Source organism: Mirounga angustirostris, unplaced genomic scaffold (genome assembly GCF_029215605.1).
Source record: "Mirounga angustirostris isolate CCGP_5_RB_7025 unplaced genomic scaffold, mMirAng1.0.hap1 SCAF_5, whole genome shotgun sequence".
NCBI lineage: Eukaryota > Metazoa > Chordata > Mammalia > Carnivora > Phocidae > Mirounga > Mirounga angustirostris.
The window spans coordinates 66566396-66587887 of NW_026991713.1; the positions used below are offsets into that span (position 1 = coordinate 66566396).

The following is a 21492-nucleotide window of genomic DNA, read 5'->3' on the forward strand; positions in this document are numbered from 1 at the left end:
TGAGGAAGATTAAATGATGTTATTGACTTTCTTTAAATAATTTGGCATGCTCTCACTGTATTAATCTTAATTTTAAGACTACTGTAATTTCCTTTAGCATATATCTTCTGCATGGCCTTATTTTTAGGGAGAGAAAACTATTCCTGCCAGAAGGTTAATATGGTCCAAGCCCTGTAACCTAGTGCTGTGTCTACTTAAGATGCCTGAGTTATTTGTTTGGTTTAGGGTAGTCAGAGATACTCATTATGCTTTATGAGTGGATACTACAGAAGTACTAATAATACCTAGGTAATTATGAGCAAATGTATTTATACATCTGGATTAATTTGAGGGTACTTGGTGATTTTCCTTTTAGTTTTTTCTATGATACTGCTTTGTACTTGGGGAGTTTAATACATCCAAAATTGCCAGTTTTACTTCTTGCATTGAAGTAGATTCAATCATCATACCTGATGACATAGTTAGCTTGTATTTAGGTATTGTATTTAATGAAAATTACTCATATTTAAGTTCTAAATCCATACACAGCATGTACTCAGTATGAGATGTTCATACTAATAGAGCCAAAGAGAATTGAGATCAGCTCACCCCATTCAACAAACCATACTAAGCACAGTTCTAGACTCTTAGGAGTATAGTAGTGTATAAAAGAGACAAAAAGTGCTTGCTCACGGAGTACCTTCTGTGGACAATAAAAAGATAAATGTATAATATGACAGGTAGTGATAAGTGCTTTAAAGAATAGAACAGGGTAAAGTGATAAAGGGTGATGACATCATGGAGGTGATACCTCATTAAGGGGTCAAGGAAATCCTCTTGGATAAGTTTATATTTGAATAGCAACCTAAAAGAATTAAGGGATGAAGCCATAAAGATATCTCAGGGAGGAGTGTTCTAGGTGAGACAACAGCAAGTGCAAAAGCCCTGAGACAAGAACAACTTTGGTATGGTCAAGGAATAGCACGGAGGTCAATATGACTGGAATGATTGAGTTAGATAGGTAGAGGAGGAAGAATTAAGACATTGGTGGGCAGGGCCTTTAGGGCCTGTGTGAGATGAGAAGCATTTTCTGGGGTGACATGATCTGACATATGGTTAAAGGATAACTCTGCCTGTTAAGAAAGGAATAGATCATAAGAGGACTGAGAGACCAGTTAGGTGGCTATTTCCATGCCACAGATCATGGTAGATTGGGTCAAGAAGGTATTAGTGGAAGTAGTGAGAAGTGGTTCAATTCTGAATATATTGTAATATATTGTAAAGGTGAAATTAACAGGATTTGCTGATGGATTGGATGTTGGGTATAAGGTTGATTCTGAGATCTTGGCCTGATGAATTGTTAAAATGGAGTTGCTGATTACTGAAATGGTGAAGGCTGGTTGAATGATTAGAAGGGTATAATCAGGAATTCTCTGTTGAACTTATGTAAGATGCCTACTCTACAACCAAGTAGAGGTGCTCTGAAGAAATATGGATGTTTGCATGTCATATGCAAATAAGATCTATTTATCTTCGGGCCATCTTACAGATGGTCTGCAATTTACAATGCTTAGACTTAGGATTTCTGACTTTTAGTGGTGTGAAAGTGATACACATTCAGTAGAAAGTGCACTTTGAATTTTGATTTTTTTTCAAGGCTAGCAATATATAGCACAGTACTCTCTTGTGATACTAGGCAACTCCCAGTCAGCCATGCAATCACAAGGGTAAAAAAACTAATATATTTAAAACCACTCTGTACCTGTACAACCATTCCGTTTTTCACTTTCAGTACAGTATTCAGTAAATTACATGAGATAGTCAACACTTTATTATAAAATAGGTTTTGTGTTAGATGATTTTGCCCAACTATAGGCTAATGGAAATGTTCTGAGTGTGTTAAAGGTAGGCCTAGGCTAAGCTGTGATGTTCAGTAGGTTCGGTGTATTAAATGTGCCTTAAGGTATTTTCATTCAACTTATAGTGTGTTTATTGGGATATAACCCCATTGTAAGTCAAGGAAGGTGTGTAATTAGAAAAAGTTTGATTCTACATTTAAGGAAGTTTTACAAATACCTCAGCTATTTATTATACCTGTATATTAATTTTTATTTATGATTTTATTTAAAAACAGGAAAAAAAACAATGTCTAGATCTATATTAGTTTCCTAGGGCTGCTATAACAAATTAATCACAAACTTGCTGGCTTAAACAAACAGAAATTTGTTTTCTTACCATTCTGGAGGTTAAAATTCTGAAGTCAAGGTGTTGGCAGACCCATACTCCTTCTGAAGGTTCTAGGGAAGAATCCTTCCTTGCCTCTTCCTAACTTCTGGTGTCTCTTGGCAATCCTTGGCATTCTTGGGCTTGTAGCTGCATCACTGGAATCTCTGTCTCTGTCTTTATATGTTCTTCCTCTGTGTCTCCCTCTATATAATTTTCTGTCTCTGATAAGGACACTCTCATTGAATTTAGTTAGTGTCCACCTTAATCCAGTATGGTCTCATATCAGTCTTACCTTATTGCATCTGCCAAGATCCTATTTCTTTTTTTTTTTAAGATTTTATTTATTCATCTGAGACTAGAGAGTGCAAGCGGGGAGGAGTATCAGAGGGAGAAACAGAAGCAGACTTCCCGCTGAGCAGGGAGCCGCATGTGGGGCTTGGTCCTAGGATCCTGAGATGGTGACCTGAGTCGAAGACAGAGGCTTAACCAACTGAGCCACCCAGGTGCCCCAAGATCATATTTCTAAATGTCATAATATTCTGAGGTTCCAGGTGGACATGAATTTTGGGGGGATTCTTTCCAGTACAAGTTCACTAAAGAGCTGTTTTAGTATTTATAAAATAAAATTTCTAAGTGATATGAAAACAGTGTACCCCAACCCTGGTGCCTAGATTGTGTTCTCCAAATACCATTTTCCAATGAAAGTACCAGGGCACCTTGAAATAAATGACTGATTCCAGGTTTGAGGTAATAAATAAGATGTGCCTAGAACATTTTTCTAAAAGCAAGGAGTTTTTAAACACTACTTGCATCATAACAAATAGTCTTTGGAATCAACTTGATTGGGCTCCCTCTAGCCAAAAATGGGGCAATTTGAGCATCAAGAAGAGTAATAACTATAGTTATTGAGACCTTACAGATATGTTGAAGTCCAAGAGTTCATCTTGCTACCTTATAAGCAAACAGACTAACTAATTGGTTTGTTTAGGAGGATGCTAGGAGGTTAACTTACTTTGAAAACCGGTATATGAAGAAAAATATCAAAGCATCTCTCATGCCTTTCCTAGGTAAACTGTACATCAGGATAATTGAACAGTAATAAAGGAAAGTTAATTTTTTTTAGAAATATTTCAGCAAATAATTTTAGATGGAATTACAGATTTTGAATATCAGCATTTTGTAAACTCTGATGAATTAATGGATCCTAGGCAGTGATCAGCAATGGCTGTTAGCATCACAAAGGAGAGAGCAGCAAACATTAAACACCTCCTTACGGAAGTAAATAACAGATATACAGTAGTAAAAACAAAAAACCCTGTATCTGATTAAAAATCTGACTACTGATTTACAGGATGTATAGAAACACAGAAGCATATTAAGCAACTACAAGGGGATGCAATCAGCAAAATTTTAGACACAAATGACCTGGTTTCTGCAGTCCGAAAATTTCAAGGAGTTTAAAAGGGATGGAGAACCCATCAATTAAAGAGACAAACATTAAGCAATCACAATTTATGGATCTTATTTGGATCCTTATTCTAACATGTCATAAAAAGAAAGTAAGCAAATATAACTTGGGGCACCTGGGTGGCTCAGTTGGTTAAGTGTCCCCCTTCAGCTCAGGTCATGATCCCGGGGTCCTGGGATCAAGCCCCACATCAGACTCTGCTTAGCGGGAAGTCTGCTTCTCCCTCTCCCTCCTGTTCTGCCTGCTTGTGCGTGCATTATCTCTCTCTCTCTCTGTTAAATAAATAAAATTTTTAGAAAACAGAAACAAATACAACTATGGACAATTGGGGAAAATTGAACATTGGGTATTTGATATTAAGGAATTACTGGGGTTTTGTTTATTTGTGAGAATGGTATTAAGGATATTTTTTTCCCAAAGAGCACTTGTCTTTTTGGAATTATATACTGAAATATTTATGTATTAAATGATACAGTGTCCGGAATTGTTTCCAAATGATCCTGAGAAGGTTGTAGATAAATTAACACTGGATATGAATTAATAATTTTGGAGATTGGGATGTGGGTATATGGGGATTTCATTATGCTATTCTGTCTACTTTTGTATTGTTCGAAGTTTTCTGTAATTAAAGAAAAATGTACTGTGAGAATTTAATTGGCCGTTTCCCCCCTCCCCCCATATTGTTACATAAAGTTATTCAAGACCTTATAGTTAACTTCATCAAAATACGGTGTATTGTCTTGGGTGTATGAGTTTTTTCCTATATGATTCTAAGTTTCTTGTGGGTATTTTCTAAATGGCATTTTCCAGGGTATCATGCAAAGTGGTAGTGACTATAAACTACTTACTATTTGATCGTCCTTGGCTGCAACTACCCGATAACAAAAGATAATTGATCTATAGGTGTAACAGATAGAAAACTGAGATTCAGGAAGCTTAAGTAATAAAAATATGCATGAGAACAATACCAAATTCAGGGAAATAGTTTCCTTTAATGAAGGAAGGAGACAGATTAATGTTAAATAAAAATGGCTAAATGTTAACATTAGTCAGATCTGCTTTGTAGGTGTCATTTTTTGTACTTTACGGAATGTTCAGAATCATTCATAATTGTAAACTTTCAGACAGTTTTAAAAGGCTCGGTATCTTGGCCAAGATCACACAGCTAACAGTTGGAGCAGCCAGAATTTGATCAGTCTTCTGACGCCATATCCAGTGCCTCTTCCCACCACACAGTAATACTAAAGCATGATATTAGTAATGTTACCCATCTTAAGCCTTTCACTTTATGGTTGTCTGCAGCCTTTATAACTCAAATTATTATCTTATTTATTTTGATGGCTCTTGTTTGGATGTACTTTTGAGCTAAAAAATAATTAATATAAAATTAACTATCATTTTGATAGCATCATGTCTGTTCCCTACTTAATAGATCAGTTAACCTTATTTTGCCTTACCTTTCAGAAATGTGTTATCAGTCTTTTTTTTTTTTTTCCCAGACTAAAGTTCATAAACCACAGCTATAGGAATAGGACCTTTAAGAGTTTTTACCTTTACTTTTCCCTTTCCTCCCTCTTACACTGCTGGTGGGAATGCAAGCTGGTACAGCCACTCTGGAAAACAGTAAGGAGGTTCCTCAAAAAGTTAAAAATAGAGCTACCCTACTGATACAGGAAAGACATTATTAGGGTTCGAAGCCAATGGCCAAGAAAGAATTCTTGAGTCGTCTTTGGTGCAAAAAAGTGGTTTTATTAAAGCATGGGGACAGGACACGTGAGCAGAAAGAGCTGTACCAGGGTCATGAGGAGTGGCCCATTATATACTTCCAAGTTGGGAGGGGGTTAGGGATAGCGCAAGTCTCTAAGGAATTTTGGAAGCAAGATTTCCAGGACCTTGAGCGGGCTAGCTATTGTTGGGAAAAGGTCATTTATTACCATCTAATAAAACCTTAGTCATGAGACCCTTCAGATGTATATCGGTGGGCCATCTGCTTGGGGGGTGATTACCATCACATATCTTGGACGGTTTAGAGATAAAGGAAGTTTCCAAAGGAATTCTTATACATTAAAGTAGACTTACAGCTCAGGCTAGGATTGCCAGTTGAGTCCCTAGAGGAATGTCACTCTGCCTGTTTTCAAGGACTTGGCAGTGGGCTCTAGATAGTAAATTTAATTTTTCTTCTGCCTTTGTTTCCCACATCACCTACGACCCAGGGTATTTACCCCAGAGATACAAATGTAGTGATCCGAAGGGGCACCTGCACCCCAATGCATATAGCAGCAATGTCCACAGTAGCCAAACTTGTGGAAAGAACCCAGATGTCCATCGATGGATGAATGGATAAAGACGATATGGTATATATATACACACACACACACACATACATACATAAAATGGAATATTACTCAGCCATCAAAAAAATTAAATCTTGCCATTTGCAGCGATGTGGATGGAACTAGAGGGTATTATGCTTAGCGAAGTAAGTCATTCAGAGAAAGGTAGTTATATGATTTCACTCATATGTGGAATTTAAGAAATGGAACAGAGGAGCATAGGGGAAGGGAGGGAAAAATAAAACAAGATGAAATCAGAGAGGGGGACAAACCATAAGAGACTCTTAATCATAGGAAACAAACTGAGGGGTTACTGGAAGGGAGAGGGAAGCGGGGATGGGGGGTTGGGGTAACTGGGTGATGGGCATTAAGGTGGGCACGTGATGTAATGAGCACTGGGTGTTATATTACAACTGATGAATCACTGAACTTTACAGTAATACACTATATGTTAATTAATTGAATTTAAATTTAAAAAAAATGAGTCAGCAGCCCCTTCATTCAATGTAAGACAGTGACAGAGAGAGCTACTGCATCTAGTGGTGCTCCTGTCTGATCACTGCCCTTTGCTGGAAACATTTCTTTTGAAGTGTGTGTTCATTGGTTCTACTACATTAAAATTTTCTCCTTTTTAAAAAAATTTTTTTTCATGTTCCGCATGAGATTTCTTAGACACTTTTTATTAACAAACTGCCTCATTAGAAGACCCTAAGAGAACCTATAAATGTCACTTGTAATTGTCTCAAAGTTTAGGGCAGTAATGAACCTTTATACAAGAGAAAAGCAACCTTGGACCCTTAAATGTAGGCATTTGATGGCTGAGCACAGAACAAAGAGATTAAGGTGAAGGTAGAGTTAGTGGCAAGTTAAGCATATTAAATACATCTTTATTTACTTACCCAGTTACATTGAACAGGAGCCATTGTGTCCTAAAGATAATTTAAATTTCTTTTTATAATAAAACTTCTTGAGAAAACCTTGTTTCTTTACCTAGGACTGCTTAAGTAGATTTTAGAAGCAACTCGGTGTAGCTTCTTCCATTTCTTAAAGGTTTTTGAAGCAGGAGGGGACTGTTCTGTGAACATTTATGTGTGACTTTATGCCTGAAGTTATTTATCTTTATGTTATACACTACTGAAACTAATGAATAGAGCATATGAAACGTGAAATTCTTTTATCTGAATTAGAAATTATACATTAAAATTGTAGCAGGCCTAATAGATTTTATTGGGAGTTGGGCCGCTTGGGTTTTGTACTCGTTTTCCATTAAATCATCTATGACTGTAGTAAAATTATGTAAACTGTTCTGGTTTCTTCATTTGATAAAGATACTGGTGCCTCACTTGAAGATACTGGGAAAGGTTAGATAGCATACCTTTGGCAAATGTGTTAAGGAAATGTTACTTTCTTTACTCATGCTAGATAACTGAGTTGTCATACTTTTTTTTTTTTTTAAATTTTGAAGTCCTTTATGTACTTAGTTCTTAGAATGAACATTAATCTTTGGTTTGGGCTAATAGTTTATAATTGATGTAGTTTGTAAAAAGTATCCCCTTTTCAGACATTTCTTAATGGAGTGCTTCTTTAAGTACAGCTAGATCCATTTAATTATGGCTTTATTAACTTTGGAATCAATTAATCAAGCTGTAATTGGGTACCTGCCAAGTAATGGGCTCTAAGCTTAAGAGCCTTTTTCATACTTGTTTGTACTGTAGAAAAGATGTTTTCATGAAACATCTTTTGGGATTAGTATTTCATGAAACATGTTTAGGATGTGCTGAATTCAAACAAATAAGACAAGCTTCCAGCTAAGCGTAACAGATTGATAAGCATAGCACCTGTTTAATTCCCTAATCCTTCCCAGAACCCTGCTAAAATGACAACAAAAGAATGAAAAGAAAAATTTTAAGCTACAAGACCAGAGAACGAGGGAGAAGAGACAGCAGATAAGAGATGTCCACAAAACTTGCAAGTGATTGTGTGAGGTGAATGATAAATTGTCTTAGCAGATGGAGCGGCTGGCTGGCTCAGTTAGTAGAGTTTGTGACTCTTGATCTTGGGGTCATGAGTTCAAGCCCTATGTTGCAGGTGGAGTTTACTTAAAAAAAAAATTGTCTCAGCAGTAAGCTGAACTTTTCATGGGGAGCAGGGAGTTAAGAAATCGGTTTACATACCATAGAACCTTAGGCAGTCTTGGGTCTGAGGACCTCCATTATCTTTGAAAGCAGGGATATGGGTGGTGCCAAAAAACAGAATTGGTTAAAGTGTTTTAAAGGACTTTATCCTGCAGTCTTGGCTGAACAGGGTAGGGGAGGATTCCACCCAGGCAAAGACTGGAGCCTTACTCTGTAGAGTGAGTGGTTAAATCAGATTAAACTCTGGCACAAATGAGGGTAGGGGAGACAAAAGAGTAAAGAGAGGGAAATTAAGTCAAATTTTAAGGCCTCTAATTCTCTACCCATGGCACTTGCAGTGTTGCTTATTCCCAGATTGGGAAATAGGAGGCATCTTCTGAGATACTCCCTTACCTAAGAGAAAAGACTTGAGATTTTGATATTTGGGAATTTCCAAATGAAATAGATCTCTGCTTGATCACCCTACAGTGAAACCCATTAGTCGAAACGCTCTGACCACCCATCCTCACCATTTTCAATCAGTATTTTAGTGTCTCACAAATCAAGGATCACCAGATATTTGGGGGAAACCTCCAGTATAAGAGAGATCAAAACAGAGACAGAAGGAACTGGATAGAATAAACCAAGTGCTGGGAAACAGGAAACAATTTAAAAATTAATATTCTCAGAGATAAGGGATAGTTCATCATTGAAACAAGAAAGACTAAAAAAAGAAAACTCTTGGAAATCAAAAATGTTATAGTAGAATTCAACAGGGATAGAGGATAAACTGAGAAATCTGAGAACGTGAGACAAAAAGTTGACGAGACAATAGGGTATTAGTCTATGAGGTTCAGTACCAAATAATAACATTTCAGAAAGAAAAAAAGCTAAAAGGCAGAAAGTTATCAAGAAAAGGTACTACAAAGGAAAATTTCCCAGAGTAGCTGGGTGGGAGTATCTGGATGAAGAAATAACCTAATACCTGGTAAATGAGGAAAAAACTAATGTGCTTCATACAATTCTAGAACTCTGCAGATAATAAGATCCTAAGAGGTTCTAGAGAGAGAAAACAGGCTATGTATAAAAGAATGTTATCAACAACGGATGGAGCACTGGAGCGATGTCTTGAAAATTCTGGGGAAAATAATTACCCAGGACATTCTAAACCCTGTTAAACTGTTAATCAAAGTGTTAGGGTAGAATAGACATTGTCAAACATGTAAGAGCTCAAAAATTGATTCTTACACACCCTTCCTCAGAATTTTGCTGGAGGATGTGCATGCTTCACTAAATAAGTAAATGAACAATGTGAGATTCAAAAAATGAGTTCTGACTTAGGGAAAAGGTAAATGGGATTATCAGGTTGATGATAGAGGATAGTTCAGGATGACCATTAAACAACTTTTAGAGAGTTACCAGTTCAGACTGGAGCAGGACAAAGGAATAGCATTTCCATGAGAGTGGGAAACAGACGTTGTGGATGAGTTGATGGGCTTGAGTGTATTAAGAGGAGATTTATACTTTTGTTGTAGAGTTAGCTAAATTACTCATAGGTAATAAAGAGAAAAAAGGAAAAGAGAAAACAAAATACTTAATTAACCCTAGGAAAAGCAAGCAGTTGTACAAGAAAAATAATCTTAATTTAGTATATGGTTCAGCCGTGAATAATGTTTATACAGTTATATTAATGTAATATTGCTTATATCAAATGTTGATATGTAAAAAAGAACATTCGGTGGAAGCAGCTAAGGAAGTGGGTGGGGCAGTGGTCTAAGAGAAAAGTCTTTATCTTCTATAGTAAAAAAATTAGAAAATATCTGAAACCAAAAATATCAAGGTAGAGTAGTACAAGCATGTTATTTAGAAATAAAGAGGCCAATATTAGAAGAAACAGTTAAGGGGTTTGATGAGTGCTTTCAGGGAGTGGGAATTTCTGTAGTTTTTCTCTATAAGCCTAGAAGTGCTGTTTGACTTCTTAAAGTTTGTACATGCATTACTTTGATAAAAAATGAAATGTAAAGGCCTATCATTGCTGTCCCAAGGCAGATAGATTAGTAGGGGGTGGATATGTGAAATGGTCTGTCTCTAGGAGATCACAATTTAGATAGATCTACCAGTGTTGAATATTGTTATTGGAGCTGCTCAGTAATTACCTGAGAATTACCCAGAAATAGGTGAAATACCTTTTGAACTAAATTTTCACATTTAGCATTGGCCAGAAAACAAACAGTTCTTCCCATAGAGAGCGTTCTATCTAATGGTGGCTTCCTGAGATAGGTTTTCAAGTGAAGGAGTGTTATGTAAACTTTACAAACTCATAAGTATTAAGTGAATGAAACCTGAGTGAAAACAACTCAATACCCTTAGGGTATAAAAGACACTATTGCAACAACACAGCAATTCAAGCGGAGTTGAAGGAAATAGTTACTTTTTTTTTTTTTTTAAGATTTTATTTATTTATTTGACAGAGAGACACAGAGAGAGAGGGAACACAAGCAGGGGGAGTGGGAGAGGGAGAAGCAGGCTTCCCACAGAGCAGGGAGCCCAATGCGGGACTTGATCCCGGGATTCCGGGATCATGACCTGAGGCGAAGGCAGATGCTTAACAACTGAGCCACCCAGGTGCCCCAAAATAGTTACTTCTAGGAATGTGGCTGGATACCTATCACACATTTTTATTCCTGGTTTGATGCGCAATTTAAAAAATCAGTTTGGGGCACCTGGGTGGCTCAGTCGGTTAAGTGTCTGCCTTCAGCTCAGGTCATGATCTCGGGGTCCTGGGATTGAGCCTCATGTCAGGCTACGGGCTCAGTGGGGAGTCTCCTTTCCGTCTCCCTCTGCCCCTCCCCCTGCTCATCTCTCTCTCTCTCTCTCTCTCTCTCTCCAATAAATAAATAAAATCTTTTTTATAAATAAAATTAGTATCTTTTAAATGTACATTGAAGAGTAAGAAGTTCCTGGAACTCAGCTAGTACCCGTTTGCCCAGTGTTGAAATTACATTCGTTAGAACAGTTCTGTATGGGATGCGTGAAGGATGGATAATAGCAGGAAACCAAACAGCTGTCTAAATAAAAAGAAATTAGTATGCTCTTAAGTAGAAAGTAACCTATTATCAACTGGACTGACAGAAGAAACCCCAAATGCATATGGTCTTACAAATAGCGGGAAACAGGCCTCCTCGTTAGAGTGATTTATTTTGAACAAAGTCACTAGGCCCTTTGGGAGGCAAGCAAGGCAGAAGATTGAAAGGTCTGTTGTCGTTTGCATGGTGCACCTTTTATAGAGTTCTGAGGGGAGAGCAGTTAGCAGCAGCGGTTTATCGCAGACAACAAATGCATTGAGAGTAGAGAAGACTAAGAACATAGGCTCCGTGGTAAAGAAAGACTAAAAGCAGTAATCTGTAGAGATGTTAACACAATTTTTGTGGTTAGCAGAAACTGTCTTTTATCTTCCTTAATCTGGAAGTATGTATCCATAGAAATAAATTTCCTGATATGACAGGTAAGACCAAAAAACCCAAATCATAAGCAGTGCAGCCAAAAACATTGCTATAACAGAAAGCTATTTTAATCAACACTTCTGCTCTTCCTACTTTTAACGTTTGAGGAGGAACCAGGGTACTTGACATTGGTGCCAGTAGCTAAATGATAATTTATGGTTGACAAGGGCTGATGGCCCCAGTTGCTCGGGTCAGCTCCATTTGAGGTGGGTTAACAGTTACTGTTTTTTAAGTTATAGCAGGAAGGGACATAGTCATTGCATTACTGATACTAATTTCACATCTTGTATATACTTCTTGTAACAAGGTAGTTTAAGTTTATATTGGCTGCCAGAAAATGTTGACTAGAATTTTAATACTCATGCTCTGAGCACAGCACTTGTACATGTTTCACACCAATTTTCTGTGTTGTGGCTTTTTAAATTTTCTTTGTATCTGCAGCTTAACAAGATAAAATTAGCTTTAGGAAAAATTATACAATGCAGGTACTATTATTTTAATTGGAACTTTTCTACGTATTTTAACTTTCTGGTTTACAACCTTTTATTTTTTTATTTTATTTTATTTTTTACTATTTATTTAGAGAGAGAGAGAGGGGGTGGGAGGGCAGAGGGAAAGAGAATCTGAAGCAGGCTCCATATCTAGCACAGAGCCCAGCATGGGGCTCCATCTCATCACCCTTAGATCATGACCTTAGATCACCCCTTTCTGTTTTGTTTTTGGTTTCGTTTTGTTTTTACTGTTTTTGTTTGTTTTTTAAGAGAGAGCAGGGCGGGGGAGGGAGTAGTAGGGTACAACCTTTTAAAATAAAAATTAAGGGGCACCTGGGTGGCTCAGTCGGTAAGCGTCCGACTCTTGGTTTTGGTTCAGGTCATGATCTCAGGGTTGTGAGATGGAGCCCTGTGTAGGGCTCTGTGCTGGGCCTGGAGCCTGCTTGAGATTCTCTCCCTCTGCCTTTGCTCCTCCCCGCCCTCCCCCCTCCCCACCTCCCCACCTCCCCCACCCCCCACCCCCGCTTGAGTGCACTTTCTTGCTTTTGCTCTAAAATAAATAAATGAATATTAAAAAAATAAAAATTAAGACAAAGTAACTGAGTCTTTTTGTGTCTTTGTACAGGAAATTCTGCACACAGTGAAATGGAAGGAAAGAAAAATGCAACAATTAAAATAAATAAGGTTTGTTCATGTAAAATCTTTTAGATAAAAACACTCTGGTTGTTTAGTACATAACTCTATAACTCAGCTATATCAAAATATTTAAATATAGCTATTAGTTATGAGGATTTTTTGTTTGCTGTTTTACTAACTTGTTTTTACTTTTCTAGCCTCGAAGATCAAATCAGTGTACCAGTCAGTGCTTCAGAAATATTTTCTCCAATATGTTTTCTTCTGGTAGTCACACTGGAGAATCTTCTTTTACCTGTAGAACTTACTGGTTAGTATTTTCTACTTTATGTGTTTGTTCTTGATGTTTCATTATTATAATTAACTTTTGGTAAAAATTTAAGTTCTGGCTCAAACATGAAAGCCCACCTTGTTTTTTGTTTTTGTTTCTTTTGGAAAATAAACTAGTTCTGGCAAAGAGAAAACCTGCTATTTTGTGACCCTCTCTAGTATGCAGTGACTGCCTATGATCTAGTGGGTTTTGTTTTCATTAATAATAAATTGTTCTACACAGGCTTTTTATGTGATGGAGAAGTAAGCTACTTATTAAATTGTAATCAAGCAGAACCCTTTTAGGGTAGATCCAGTAATCTTTGAATCTGTAGTGACTGACTGGCATGTAGATTACTAAGTAAATATTTGTGGAATTTGAAGATTAAGTTGGGGTTTTAAAATCACCTAGCTTTAGTTGAATGAACAAGACAGATTAAGATTGTGTGATTTAATTTTAGTGCTTGGCTTAGGGTACCAAAGACAAAAATTACATCAGAGTAGCCTTTTGAAAAGCTGAACTATACCCAATTTTGGTTATAGGAACTATACCTTCCTTTATTTTTTCCTTTTGGCTTACACTTAGTTTCATATGGGAAACTATTGCAGATACAGTTTCTGCTGGGACTGCTTGCTGTAGCTTTGATCCATGGGGTAGAAAATAGTGTTGCTTTTTTCTCTCAGTAATAAGGATATTATTCTGAATTGACTTTTTAAAAATTCTGTCACTTCAAGATATCAATTCAAGCATTATTTCTGTGAATCAGATAAATAGAATTTTGATTTGTAATAAATTTTACATTAGAAATGAGTTCATATTGAAATGTTTAGAAAAAGGTTCTTATTCTTTTAAATGTGGTTTATAATGCTAGGTACAAAAATTTTTGCTATCATGATATAACCTAGGTGTTGCTGAACTTAAATATTTGGAATTCTGATGAAGGTCTGAAATTTATCTTTTAGTACAGAATTTATAGAGATCGATGAAATGAGTGCATTGATTAGACAGAAGAGACAGGAATTGGAATTGTCATGGTTTCCTCATACATCACCTGGAATTGGAAGGTAAAAAAAAATTTTTTTTATCAAAGTGTTATGTAGCTAACAATGAGCAGAAGATGTCATTAATACTTATACTTAAGTAACAGAGGTATCTTAATCAATAGTTGTGTTTCTAAGAAAGTTTTGTGCAAATTAAACTTGGTGTCTCAACTGCCTAAAGAAGATGGCTATTTAAAGACCCCCTTGAAAAGTATCTTTTTTATCTGTTTAATAAATGTAGATATTTGAGTCATTTAAAGGGAGACTCTTGAATCCTGGAAACAAACTGAGGGTTGAGGAAAGGGAGGTGGGTGGGGGGATGGGGTAACTGGGTGATGGGCATTAAGGAGGGCACGTGATGTGATGAGTACTGGGTATTAATATGCAACTAATGAATTGTTGAACATTATGTCAAAAACTAATGATGTACTATACATTGGATAATTGAATTTAAATTAAAAAGATAAAAATTAAAAAGAAATAAAAGGGAGAGCACCAAAATGATAAGATTCATTATTAATAATAGCATTCAGATCTGTCATCCTTCTGTTGTTTTGCCCATTCGAATTTTAACCTGTGTGCTGTTAGCTGACACACTACTTTGGTCATGACATTTCCCTTCCAAAAGATTCTTCTTAGTATTTATTTGACCGAGTCTTTATACTCTGCCCTGGCATTCATGATTTTCTATAATGTAGTTCTTTCTTTTCTTAGTTTAAGTCCTAAAGCTACTGTCACATTGCTAGGTGTATTCTATATATACTTAAATTAAGTTCCTACATAAAGATTGAAGTCCTTGCCACTCTCATTCCTCTAACATTATAACTTTATCTCATATAACACTGTAATATAGTTCTGCATAGGGCCTTCCCTCTAGGAATGACAGTGGAATATAAATAGAAGTGAAATTAGGAAGTCCGGATATGTATGAGATCTTACAGAGTTAAATATTTTTGTGTATGTGTAGTAAGTTGCACATTGTTTTTGAAGCTTTTCTCCTCCTCCTCCAGAATCTAACCTTATACTGGGATAAAGTAGTTGCTTTTTTTTTTTTTAATTAGGGGATCTGAACTGAACAAATATGAATCAGAAAAAAAGCTGAGAGTGGATTGGTTTTGGATGCAGAAACTTAATAGGGACACTGGGAGCTTTGAAGAGCCATCGTCCTTAGATTGAGGAACTTTACAATACTAAAGAACAACAGAAATCAGTTTTTTTTTTCCTTTTTAAAAAATGTATTTATTTTGATATTTTTGCTTTTGATACGTGCTATAAAACAAATGTAGCAAAAAATATAACCCATGTATGTATGATATGCTTCAAATTCAAGTGATAACAGTTCTGTTTCCAAGTTTTGTTATTTATTCATGGACTGATTTCTTTTTAATCTTGCTGATGTCTTTTAAACCTTGATTTGGTTAACTTGGCTAAATTTTCTCTTCGCCCAGAAAGGGAGACGGGTAGGTGCAAGGGGCATGAAGGCACTTTCTGGTTGGGGATGGTGGTGGCTACACAGATATATATATCAGTCAGAAGTCATCAAACTGTACACTTAAAATCTGTGTATTTTGTTTATCTATACATTTTATTATCCAAGTTGATTTTTTTTAGAATGGGGAAAAGCAGAAGCTAAAAAGAAAGTCTTCACAAAATATTACATTATTTAAAAGAGAATCATGTATTATATATGAAGTTGTCTTTGATCTCCTTTTGCTATTAATGCTTTTAAGGGTTTTGTCTGTGCAGCCAGTTGTTAGCCATCTTTGAACAGTGAGTAACCTTGAGTTTACATTTTTAGTTATTTTGGCAAAAACTGATTTAAGTACACTGTATTTTAAAGTTGCTAACCTGGGGCACCTGAGTGGCTCAGTCGTTAAGCGTCTGCCTTCGGCTCAGGTCATGATCCCAGGGTCCTGGGATCGAGCCCCGCATCGGGCTCCCTGCTCCGCGGGAAGCCTTCTTCTCCCTCTCCCACTCCCTCTGCTTGTGTTCCCTCTTTCGCTGTGTCTCTCTCTGTCAAATAAATAAAATCTTAAAAAAAAAAAATAAATAAAGTTGCTAACCTGATTTGGGAAATTAATAATTTTAAATTGTTGGTGTAATTTTTTAAATGTCTTTTTTTTGTTTTGAATTTTCAGAATTGGTTTTATACCCTGGAATATTGAAACACAAGTGCTTCCTCTCATCTCTTCTGTGTTGCCAAGAACTATTTTTCCAACAAGTACCATATCTTTAGAAAATTTTGGTAAAGTTTGTGTAATTTTTCTAGTTTTTAAAAAATTATTATTAGTTTCTTTCCGTATCCAGAAAGTGAGTGTTAATGACTTAGAAAAGCTATAAAATAAGGTAAAGATAGTAAGTCCTAGATATTTCTGTAAATATTTGGTCAGTGACTGGACTTTTAAATTGTTCCAAGTAGAAAATCTTTTTTACTTTTAAGAAATTACATCTTCAAATCTTTGAGGAACTGGTTAGAAGTCTTCCTTCTGTTTAGGGCTTCAGTGTCCAAAATGTAGATCTTTAGAAGTTACATCTCCTATTAATTATGAACAAATAGTTTCAGTCTTTATATGTTTGTGGGTAACTTGTTTTCTCTTGTTTTTTGCCTAGGTAATGCCTATTCATAAAGCAGTGGTAGTTATCAAACCAAACATATTTTCTTCTGGTTTTCTCCCCTATAGATTGCCCACAAGAATTCAAATCTTGTGATAATTCATTTCTGTAGCATTAAAAGAACCTGATAAATACCTGGTATTACTTAGATGTTAGTAGCTATGCATTTATTCATAACTTGATTCGTAAGTGTATTTTGTTTCACTCTGTTATAGACATTTATTTTATGCTAACATAACCTGAAGCCAAACAATTCTCATTTATTGAAACATATATTTACTTTTTACTTTTTAAAATATATATATTATTAGGTACCTCTTGCAAGGGATATGCATTAGCACATACTCAAGAAGGAGAAGAGAAGAAGCAAACTTCTGGTACATCAAACACCAGAGGAACAAGACGAAAACCTGCAGCAACAACTCCTACAAGGAGATCGACACGTAACACAAGAGCTGAAACAGTCAGTCAGTCTCAGAGATCCCCAGTATCAAATAATTCTGGGTGTGATGCCCCAGATAACAATCCATCTGTAAGTGTTTCCTCTTCAGCTGCGTCAGAAAAGCAGACAAGACAGGCTCCAAAACGGAAGTCTGTAAGAAGAGGAAGAAAACCACCTTTATTGAAAAAGAAACTTAGGAGCTCTATACCTCCCCCTGAAAAATCATCTTCCAGTGAGTCAGTAGATGAAGAAACAGCAGAATCTGACACACCACCTGTGTTAGAGAAAGAGCTCCAATCAGATGTAGAAAGTAGTAACAGTTGTACTGTGCAGGCAAGTGTAGAAAATGAGTCTGCTAATGACTTGAGAAGTTGCAATGAGCAGGTAGAAGAAAGTGAGGAACATACTGAGAACCATGATACAGAGGAAGCAGGGGAATCTTCATATTCTGAGTCTCATACCCAAGATCCTCCTGTACTAGTTGGAGAGGAAGAGGACATTCAAAAAGTTGAGAATACAAGTATAGAGGCTAATGTTTTACGTTTAGAAAGTGAGACTCCTGAAAAGATTTCTGGAAAAGGAGATGATCCATTAGAAGATCAAGACCAAACATCCGGACCTTCAGAATCAGAGGTAAAGGTGGATAAATGTACAAATCATCGTTCAAATGATTTTCTTACATGTTCAGGATCTGAAATTAAAGTAGACGAACCTGTACCAAGCTTAGGTGAGTTACCAGAGAATGCAGAGTCAGTGGTTAATGAAGCAAAAGTTATGCAGAGTCCTGTAGTAGAAATTATTGATCATAAAGATTCAACAGTAAAAACAGAACAGCTTGTAGACAGCCCTAAATTAGAATCTTCAGAGGGTAAAATTATGCAAACAGTGGACAAAAAATCCATAGAGTGCTCAGAGGTTCAATTGCCTGGGCATGTTGAAACTGAAGATGTAGAAGTAATTGCAGCATGTGATACTTCAGAGAATGAAAATTCCAATAGTATTCAAGACTCTGAAAATAATTTATTAAAAAATAATCTTAATACCAAATTAGACAAATGTTTAGGAGCAAAGACTGAATCTCCTGTTGAACATCCCACATCTACAGAATTGCCTAACACACACATTGAACAAATTCAGAAGCATTTTAGTGAGGACAATAATGAAATGATACCTATGGAATGTGATTCATTTTGCAGTGACCAGAATGAATCTGAAGTTGAACCTTCTGTAAATGCTGATACTAAACAATTGAATGAAAATTCTGTGGAGCACAGTTCTCAAAGTAATACGCCATCTTCTGATCCTGCCAGTGGAAAAGCTGAAACTGTATCTCAACCATCTGAAAGCCCAGTAGACGTGATAGAGAAAGCCAAAAAGCCTCGTACCCGAAGATCTAGATTTCACTCCCCCTCTACAACTTGGTCTCCCAACAAAGATACTGCACGAGAAAAGAAGCGGTCTCAGTCTCCATCTCCCAAAAGAGAAACTGGAAAAGAAAGCAGGAAGTCTCAATCACAGTCTCCCAAGAAAGAATCTGCAAGAGGACGTAGGAAATCTCGTTCTCAGTCCCCAAAACAGGATATCGCAAGAGAAAGGAGACGGTCTCAGTCTCGATCTCCAAAAAGAGATAGTACAAGGGAAGGCAAAAGATCTGTATCACTCTCCCCCAAAAGAGACACTTCTAGAGAAAACAGAAGATCTCAGTCAAGAGTGAAAGATTCCTCCCCAAGGGAAAAATCCAGGTCCCGGAGCAGAGAAAGAGAAAGTGATAGAGATGGGCCAAGGAGAGATCGAGATCGAGAAAGGAGAACCAGAAGATGGTCTAGATCCAGATCTCGTTCTAGGTCACCATCAAGATCTAGAACAAAAATTAAGAGTTCATCATTTGGTAGAAATGACAGAGACACTTACTCTCCTCGGTGGAAGGAAAGATGGGCAAATGATGGTTGGAGATGTCCACGAGGAAATGATCGGTACAGAAAGAATGACCCAGAGAAACAGAATGAAAATACAAGAAAGGAAAAAAATGACAGTTCCGATGCTGATGATCCAAATTCTGCTGACAAACACAGAAATGACTGTCCCAGTTGGGTAACAGAAAAAATAAATTCTGGGCCTGATCCAAGGACCAGGAATCCAGAAAAGTTAAAAGATTCTCACTGGGAAGAAAACAGAAATGAAAATTCAGGGAATTCTTGGAATAAAAACTTTGGTTCAGGTTGGATGTCTAACCGTGGTAGAGGTAACCGTGGCAGAGGCACTTACAGAGGTGGTTTTGCCTCTACAGATCAAAGTGAAAATCGGTGGCAAAACCGAAAACCCCTCTCAGGGAATTCGAATAGTTCAGGGAATGAGTCTTTCAAGTTTGTGGAACAACAACCCTATAAACGGAAAAATGAGCAAGAGTTTTCATTTGATACACCGGCAGATAGATCTGGGTGGACATCTGCATCTAGTTGGGCTGTGAGAAAGACTCTACCGGCAGATGTGCAAAACTATTATTCCCGACGAGGGAGGAATTCTTCAGGTCCACAGTCTGGATGGATGAGACAAGAAGAGGAAACAACTGAACAAGGTAATATATTCTGTTTATTAACACTGTTTTATGTGAAGAAAGAGATTATAAATTTAATCTCTTATTTATATGAATTGTAATGATCCGTGTTTATAGTTTTATAATGTTAAATTGAATCCCTAAGTCACTTTGCATTATATAGATATATATACACATCAGTATTTACTGCCTTTTTCACTGCCCCCCCCCGCCTGACCTTGCCAAAGACTTAAGTTCTGTAAGTACAGTTTGCTAGTTTGCTACAATAGAAGAATTTGGGACGTTCTTGTGCAGGATTTAACTTCTATTTCTTTTATCTCAGACCTGCGCACTTAGATTTTATTGATCATTGTTCTCATATAAATAAGTTATTTTTCTAATAACGATTTATTTCTCCTTGGCTTTTCTTGTTAAGAACATGGCAAGAAAAAAGCTGTTAAAGATTAAAAAAATGGTTAACCTTCTAATTCAGTAATCTAATTAAATTTTATAGGATTATTTCTTTAGCAGATTTCGTGAGGTACTGATTCTTTGCTAATGTCAGCAGATGTTGTTATGTGAACTTATTCTTAAAAATAATTTTGATTTTTTTTTTTTTTTAGTTAGAAAATCAGCCCACATTATTTAGAAATGACAAGATTAAACTAAATGATTGGAGATTCGTTTAGGTGTTCTGAGTCTGTTCATTGCTATTTAATCTTACTATAATCACTGGTTCTTTGCTTCTCTGGCTAAAGAAGTTTGCACATGATTTTTCTTCACAAGCCTTTTTTCTTTTGATAGATTCTAACCTAAAAGACCAAACAAACCAACATGGAGATGGTTCTCAGCTACCTATAAATATGATGCAGCCACAAATGAATGTAATGCAGCAACAGATGAATGCACAACAGCCTATGAATATCTTCCCATATCCAGTGGGTGTTCATGCTCCTTTGATGAACATCCAGCGCAATCCATTTAACATTCATCCTCAGCTACCCTTGCATCTGCACACAGGCGTGCCTCTCATGCAGGTAGCTGCTCCTACTAGTGTATCTCAGGGACTCCCACCGCCACCACCCCCTCCCCCACCATGCCAACAAGTCAGCTACATTGCTTCACAGCCAGATGGAAAGCAATTGCAGGTATGTTTTTAGCATCTAAAGTTTAATCAACATAGCCATTATAAGCATTTAACTGTTAGGGACAGATGTGCAAGAAAGGGCTTCCTGGTATCCACAAACATTTATTTATTTATTTGATTAGGTTTATGGTAAACCTTTATAGCCTCCCTTCACTGTCCTTCCTCAAACCTCCCACCCCTCAAATAAGAAAATGAATTGAATGCATATTATCAAATCTAAGCTACATATATACTGTTGTTGATGTGCAAACAGATTTGCTTTTTCAAGTTAAGATCAAATTATGAGCCAAATTAGAATCAACTGGTGGGTGCTTTAAAATAATTCTCTACTTTATTGGACTTTTAAGGGGGTAGGAACTTGTGATGAAGCTTATATTGTCTTGTTGGGACAAATGCCAGATAAAGCTGTTCATTATCCATTACCATCTGTGTTTCATTTTCACTGAGTTTACTATGCTAAAAAGAAAGAAGTGACTGAAGCATATAGAAAATTTGAATAATAGTTTGTAAACACTGTGTTCCTTATAGTTCTGTGCCTACATTTCACAAATCCTAGAAAGCAGTGTATAGTTGGAAGATAAGGGGAGTAGGATTCCAGAATTTGGGACCTCCTTTTTTTTTTTTTTTCCCCCTGTCAGCTCTCTGCAAGCCATTTGACTT

The 21492-nt window shown here is 36.6% G+C and overlaps 1 protein-coding gene across 8 annotated transcripts in view; it reads left to right on the forward strand.

Moving 5' to 3' along the window:
• SCAF11 (SR-related CTD associated factor 11) overlaps positions 1-21492 on the forward strand; it is a 104518-nt gene that overhangs the window by 50710 nt on the left and 32316 nt on the right. For all 8 annotated transcript variants that reach the window (XM_045873579.2, XM_054507086.2, XM_064591361.1 and 5 more), the window contains 6 exons: positions 12740-12798; positions 12948-13057; positions 14020-14121; positions 16236-16342; positions 17022-19727; positions 20490-20833. In XM_045873579.2, coding sequence (XP_045729535.1) covers positions 12740-12798; positions 12948-13057; positions 14020-14121; positions 16236-16342; positions 17022-19727; positions 20490-20833 — 3428 coding nt within the window. The remainder of the gene's footprint in view (positions 1-12739; positions 12799-12947; positions 13058-14019; positions 14122-16235; positions 16343-17021; positions 19728-20489; positions 20834-21492) is intronic.